Raw genomic sequence first — 7629 nt, 5'->3', positions numbered from 1 at the left:
GCCACCTCCAGAAAACATGGTACTCCATCTATTCCTCCAATACCCCTTGCTCTCGCTTCTTCGCTATTTACAGGAGGGTCATCAACAAGTGCCCCAGGCTGCTAGCTTCAAGCGTCCGAGAGTCCGGGACCAGCTCCGGCCCTGCTGCTCTCCCCCAAGCTGCAGTATTTGATTGGGCTGGGGCCTCTCCAGGGAAGAGGCTGAGGAGATGGTGCTGAGATGCCCAGGGTTATTCAGTTTCAGCATATGAGTATTTTGTTAGGGAAATCTGTGGCACACTGGAGGAGCTGAAGGAATTCTCTCAATCTGTGGAGAAGAGGATTGAGCCTAGGCATCAGGAGATGATGGTGAAGGGGCTGAAAAGCACTGACAAGGAGTTCCAGGTTAGTTGTGCGGGAAGGTAGTTAAAGATGGGTGCTCCACTCTGCTGTAAACAGCAACTCTCGACACTGAAACCAGCTTACAGGATCCTGTTCCTTTGGATCCTGCGGCTCGTTCCCTACTAGATGTTCACTGGTTTTACTAGGCAGGGCATGTTGGCTAGAAGCATGCGGTTTCTCTGGTGGCTATGATACAGTAGCTTGACGGGTTGGAAGATCTGGATAAAGCTTCCACACCCTCCCCAGAAGTTAGGAAACCCTTGCTCTTCTTTGTGATCGTTTGGTTTTGTATATGAAATGACCTTTCAGCATCCACGGATAACGTTGTCTCAGTACCTATTCACTCTAAATAAATATTAGATTCGACAAACTGAAATTTCATTTCAAAGACTACTAGCTGGTAAATGAATCATCTTCACCAGATAGGGAACGGCCTAGGTGTCGATGTATTACCAGTAAATTATTTATGGTTAAATAAAGTTGGATGTTTATCAGGGTCCATGGGTTTTCATTATCCATTATGGCACAAGCCACAGAGCAGCCAGCAGCTTGATGAATCCATTAGGTTGCCAGGTCCCTGCAGAATTATTGTCACAGAAAAATGCAAAATACGTTTGAAAATACAACTTTATGGTTTGTTCAGTGTCATCTAACAAATATTTTTTTGGAAGAAAATAATGAAAAAGTTTTAAAATGGTTAGAAACTAGCAATCAAGAGGGGAAGGATGATTCGACACACAAAATTCATGCATTGCAGTCAAAAGTATATTAGAATTGCCTGGGAAATTTATACAAGTACATAAATGAGGTTGGAAGCTGTAGCAACTAGAACCACAAAACAGGAGCAGGCACTTGCAAGAGCAACTTCCTTCCATACGCTTGTTAAAAACAGGCAGGCTCTTTTGCACCCTCTGCATCTATCAAACAAAGCTAGCAAATATAGACAAGCAAAGACCATGTAAATTATTTTGTTAGGTTATTTCCAAGAAAACTGAAAAAATATTTACCTAGATGATCTCAGAGTTCATTAAAGCTTTCGATTCACCTCTTCTTTTTTTTTGTGTGTGTGTGCGTGTGTGAGCGTGAATCCATCATAGATGACACCACCGAGTTTTTCAATCCTAAGCCTTTCAATCGCAGTTGGATTTATGGTCTGACAACTCAAACAGCTCGGTCACAGCTCCCCTGATACAGCTTTGCAATCATCAGTCCTACATGAGAAGATAACCATGCAAAACCCAGCCCAAAACGAACCGGGCCTGGTCCGCTTGACCGGCCTGGGAAAACAAAAATATCAGCCAAGGCCCACTCGGCCCAAAAGCCACTTTGATCCAAACCAGAAAATGTGAAATGAAAAAAACAAAATCTGAGAAGGCCTGCGACTCAAGTGTGCCACACGTTCTTTGAAGAGGCGGACTACCGATAGGAGTTTGATGCCGAGAGGGAGTCCGAAGCCTCCCTCCGGCTCTATCTAAGGTCGTTGATGCCTCCCTCTAGTTCTATTACGCCTAGTTTCTCCGCTACGGGTGACCACTACCGCCGGATTCTCTTCCGCCACTTTCTGACGATCGGTCCTCCCACCGGCAGCTACCACACCTCCTCCTCCTCTTTTTCTGTTTTGCATAAGAAAAAAAAAAAACCCCATATTTTCATTCTCTGTCTTACTTTTTTTTTTTTTGCGCTAAAGATTCGCCGGCTGATTATACTCATGAGGTAATTAGTGCAACTCTTTTTTAAATTTATCGGCAAATTATAAAATATTTTATAAATCAAGTTATTCATAATTTATGAATTTGATGCATAGTACTTATTATTGAATATATCTTTTTCAAAAAATATTAAATGATTCATGATTGAACATATTAATTTTGATATAGATTAGGCTTAATTTATTTTGATGTTATATGATTTTATATATTTTTTGATTTGGAACATGAAATATGTTTTTAAGAAATAGAGTTCTGATCCAAGATGGCTTTGGACTTGCAACTAGACTATATTTTAATATCTTGCCGGTAAGGATTATAAGTTGGCACTTTGATACTTTATCAGCAAGGGTTATACATTAGCACTCAATATCCTGCAAGTGGGGGTTATATATTGGCACTTTGATACACTTTCAGTGAGGATTATATATTGGCACTTTGATACTCTATCATTATGGGTTATGCATTAGAAATATGAAAATTTCTGAGCTTATTATTTGGCTTAGCTACAAGGTATAAGTGTAATCATAGTTCATGAGATGAACTTGAGGTTTTTGAAAGAATTGGATTTATGAAGGAAAATTTGAATTTTTTAGAAAGATTGGATTCACATATATGATGTTTTGATAACACTCCATGTCTAGATTTAGTTTTGAATTGAAAGATTTTATATAATTACTCTTAGTAAAATTATTATTATTTTATTATCTAATTTATCTAGTTAAAGAATTCATTACTTGCTGGGTTATATAGCACATTACTCGGTACTTTATTGTTTTTATGGATTCGAAAAATTAGTTTGGCCTGAGATTTTGCTACGGAAGAGCAATCGGAGGCAGTGTTTTGACTTCTTATTCTTAGTTTAGGATTTTACTGAAGTTCAAGACTTTGAATATTGTTGGATTTTGTAAGACATTAAATTTTGAATCTTAGTTATTTAAATTTAAATTTTGAACTTTAGTTATTTAATTTTATTTTCGCTACATTGTGTATGATATCATGATGGAATTCGAGTTGTTTGCTGCATCCTTAGCATGTAAATTCGAGTCGGAGATATGACGAATGAAATGCTAACAATATAGCCACTTTTTGACCAACACTTAGAATTGTTGTACATGAACAACAGCAATGCCCTAATCTAATTAACCACCGCTGCAACTTCTATAATGATGTAGACTTCAATTGCCAGCCTCTAGTCTTTCTAATTTTTGGCTCTCTAGTTGACTCCAAGTACTCCTTACACATTATTTGGTTCACGACTGGAATCAAAATCGGAATCAGAATGGATTGAAATGTAAATTAGAATAGCCATATTTTCCAAAACTTTGTCTTGTGTCGAGAGTTAGAATTGAAATAGAATTTGAATACTAGGAGGGAATCGAGATTAAGTTTTGGAGAATTAGGACATTTTCATTTTTTTCTAAAATTAGAATGAAAATGAGACTCCTTCCAACCTAACAACTAGAATGAAAATAGTCATTCTTATTTTCGTTCTAGAGGCCGACTCCTTCCAACCAAATATGCCTAAGATATATAAGTAGCGGGTAATTTCAAAGTGAAGCTGTTGGGTCTCACCAATCAAGCCAACCAGCCATCTATGCAGAAGAACCATTGAAGTATCCAACGCCTTCTTAGAGTTGTTGGGAAATGATTCAGCCGAAATCTCCAACCAGGCTGTGGTTCCCGGCTTTTATATGCTTGGTGCCAGACTCCGCGCTCATGAGCCAGGTTTCAAATGCGTTCGGCAGCAAACCACGTCCGAAAAATAGCCGTTGGTTCCCGTGCGGCTCCCGCCACTTGCTCCATCCTTCCAAATCTCCAAACAGAAATCCTCCCCGGATTCAAATCCCCCACCCACCAAACCCTCGACTCACTTCTCCAACGATGCCCCTCCATGAAGCTACTCAGGCAGCTCCACGCCCAGCTTGTCACCAATGGACTTCTCGGAGAATCCCTCACCCTCGGGAGGCTCATCGCCTTCTGCTCCGTCTCCGACGCCGGGGACCTCGATTACGGCCGCGAGGTCTTCGAACGGGTCCCCGAGCCTAATAAATTCATGTGGAATAGTTTGATCCGAGGCCATTCCAACAGTGATAACCCAAAGGAGGCCCTTTTCCTCCACCGCCGAATGCTGCGTTCTGGCCTCTTGCCGAACCACTTCACTCTTCCTTTCGTTCTCAAGTCGTGCGCCAGAGCGTCGGCTCATATGGAAGCCCTGATGGTTCATGCTATGATCTTTAAGCTCGGATCTGAGTCACAGATCTTTGTAATGAATGCCCTTCTCCATGCCTACTCATCCTGTGGGTTGATGTCTTTAGTGCGTAAGGTGTTTGATGAGATTCCTTACAGGAATGTCGTTTCTTGGAATTCAGTGATTGGTGGGTATTCTCAGTTGGATGATTGCGGGGAAGCATTTGCTCTGTTCAGGGAAATGAGAGAATCGGGTTTGGAGCCTGATGAATTCACCCTGGTTAGCCTCCTCTCTGCTTGCTCACAAATGGGGAGTCTCAATTTGGGTAGGCTGGTACATCATTACATAGTGGTTATGGGAGCTAATATTGATATGATTTTGGGGAATGCCTTGGTAGATATGTATGGAAAGTGTGGAGATTTAGGTTTGGCTCAGAAATGCTTCGATGGGATGCCTGTGAGGAATGTAGTTACATGGACATCCATAGTCTGTGCTCATGCAAAACATGGGCTGATTGATGATGCTAGATGTTGGTTTGATAGAATGCCTGAGAGGAACATAGTATCTTGGAATGCCATGATCTTTTGCTATGTTCAAAATGGATTATGTCATGAAGGCTTTGATCTTTACACCCAGATGCAAGATTTGAGAGTGTTGCCCGATGAGACGACTTTGGTCGCTGTTCTTTCAGCTTGTGGCCAAAATGGCAATTTGGTCATTGGAAAGAAAATCCATGATTACATCTGTGCAAACATTGCAAATCCTAGTGTCACACTTTTTAATTCTCTTGTTGACATGTTTGCGAAATGCGGTTATAAAGACACTGCCTTGGGTCTCTTTGGCAGGATGCCAGAAAAGAATGTGGTGTCTTGGAATGTGATTATTGGGGCCTTGGCGATGCACGGTTGTGCATTTGATGCCGTTGAACTCTTCAAACGCATGGTCAGCAAGGGCTTTTCACCTGATGGGATCACCTTTACTGGTTTGTTATGTGCATGCAGTCATAGAGGTCTATTAGAAGTTGGACAGCACTACTTTGAAGCTATGACTGATGTTTATAAGGTTCCACATGAAATTGAACATTATGCATGCATGGTTGATCTCTTGGGGCGAGGAGGGCAACTTGAGAAAGCAGTTCAATTGATAAAATGTATGCCAATGAAACCAGATGTTGTGATATGGGGTGCTTTGCTTGGAGCTTGCAGGATTCATGGCAATGTGAAGGTTGGAAAGCAAGTGATGAAACAACTTTTGGAGTTGGAGACAAATAATGGAGGACTATATGTTCTCTTTTCAAATATGTATTCTGATGTTCACCAGTGGGAAGATATGAAGAATCTTAGGAAGCTTATGAAAGAGAGAGGGATAAAAAAGGATAAGGCAACTAGTTTTATTGAAATAGATAATAATGCCTATAGGTTTTTAGTAGAAGACCTGAGACATGAAAGCTCAAGAGATATATACTGTATGCTTGATCAATTAACAGACCATCTGATGTCCGTAGAATGTCTCTCCATGCCCTCTGGAGCATTTTTTGATGTGGAAGAATGGCAAGAATCTCTATGTGTCTATTGAGTTATTCATTATTCTTTATAATATTCTTTGATATTGTGTTAAAAAGGATAAGGCTCCTGCTGTGATGAACTCCAGATCTTGTTGTTGCTCAATCTAAGCAGGTTTTCTCTTCTTTATGACAAATGATGTAATACACTGATTTAATGAAATGTTTTCTTGACTGAAGATACCAAGCAGCCTATTTTAGAAGAATAATAGGTATATTTTCCAGAGATGCTCGTTTCCTTCTTAGAGCCACAATCTTGAGACTATGTTTGGATGCTGGACGAGCCCTAGTTAACTTCATGTCATCCAAATATCTCTATCTTTTTGTCAGTTATTTCGGTCAGTGCTGAAAAGCAATTTAACTCTCTCTCTCTCTCTTTCTCTCTCTACCTGTTCACTTCTTTCATATCTCTCTCTCTCAAGTGGAAGCATCGGCAACTCACATAAGATTCAAATTTTGGTTGGTTTAAAACTGAGAAGAGGAAGAAAGGCCCACAAAGAAGTTTTCAAACTAAGGAGAATTAGTTCAGGAAGCATCAAAGAAAATGAGCAGTTTGTTTACCTTGTTTGACATAAATAATCTATGTTAAAATAATGCAGAAAATAGCCTGTAAAAATGCAAATCCTTTGAACATTTCAACCGGTAATCATTTTATGTTTTAAGATGAAAATTATCATGAGTTCCATTAATACTTGGTTTTGTTTAGGATTTTCAAAATGAGATGGAACTAAATCTTGTCTGGTCTGGGTTTATGAATGGTTGAAACAAGACTATATAATGATAAGAGCGACCATTGATTCAAAGTTGGTCATATGTCTAAAATATAATATTAATTGTGTATAATGAAATTTTAAAAATAAGATTATAATGTGTTTGTTTTCTAATTATGATTTAGTTTGGAGGGGCTTGATGCAATGTGTCTTATGCTGGGCATGGATATGTATTTTGTTCAAGAGTAAAAATCATATAAATAGTTATAATTCTATCTCATCAATCATGTCTATTTTGAAGTAGATTGGATGAAATTGTTATTTGTCTTAATTTATTTGTCTTTCTTCTATGTTTTCTTAGTCATATATTAAATAATGAGTATGAAAAATGCATATATGATATAAGAGTATTGCTGGACTTATTGCGGATCACCTTAGCCACTTTGGGCAGATCTGGACAAGGTTCGAAAGCATGATCCACAACATCAAAGGTCTATTTATGTATCAAAGTCTCCTATAGTGCTTGTTTGGAGAGCTTTTTTTTTTAAAAAAAATTGGATAACTTTTTGAGATTTATAGCATGACACCAATTTACAGGCCTATTAGGCTCCGAATGATCTTTTCAAGGCTATTTAGACCTATGAAATGTGTGTATGAACAAAAATTTATCGTTTATAAATTTTTTTAACTAAGTAGTATCTTCCAATCTAAAAAGAAGTGAGTGATGTGATAGAAGATAGAGATGACATAGAAGTCAAGGTCTATTTGTAGAGAGAGAGATTTTGACTTTTCAGAAATTTTAGCAGTAACCATAACTATTTCATAAAAGTTCTAGCCTCTTAACTAGAACAAGGATCAAACCTGAATTTTGTTAAAGTGGCCTTTACTAGTTTAAGTAAAGGGATTGCAATAAAATCTATTATTGAATTAATGAAATGTAGGGAGACTCAAAACCCTACTTAAGCATTTCTCATAGTTTCTTCATTTTTTAAGACACTAAGTTAAGTGGATTAAATGAATTGCTTCCTTCTTTCTCTGATTGGAACAAGTGGCATCAAAGAAATGGATCTTTAATTAATAA

At 38.6% G+C, this 7629-nt stretch overlaps 1 protein-coding gene across 1 annotated transcript; it reads left to right on the top strand.

The window, feature by feature from the left end:
* The first annotated feature begins 1781 nt into the window (after nucleotides 1-1781).
* LOC103710533 (pentatricopeptide repeat-containing protein At2g22410, mitochondrial-like) lies at nucleotides 1782-6017 on the top strand. The gene has a single exon (XM_008796288.4). It carries the CDS (start codon nucleotides 3822-3824, stop codon nucleotides 5850-5852), a length of 2031 nt encoding a protein of 676 aa, XP_008794510.3. The 5' UTR covers nucleotides 1782-3821; the 3' UTR covers nucleotides 5853-6017.
* The last annotated feature ends 1612 nt before the right edge of the window (nucleotides 6018-7629 follow it).

Source organism: Phoenix dactylifera, chromosome 11 (genome assembly GCF_009389715.1).
Source record: "Phoenix dactylifera cultivar Barhee BC4 chromosome 11, palm_55x_up_171113_PBpolish2nd_filt_p, whole genome shotgun sequence".
Lineage (NCBI taxonomy): Eukaryota > Viridiplantae > Streptophyta > Magnoliopsida > Arecales > Arecaceae > Phoenix > Phoenix dactylifera.
Note: the sequence above shows the minus strand (reverse complement) of the source record. Positions and strands in the feature narration are given on the sequence as shown.

Bases quoted from the DNA above. Each gene is read 5' to 3' on its own strand.
- LOC103710533 (XM_008796288.4), top strand. From the start codon at position 3,822: ATGCGTTCGGCAGCAAACCACGTCCGAAAAATAGCCGTTGGTTCCCGT.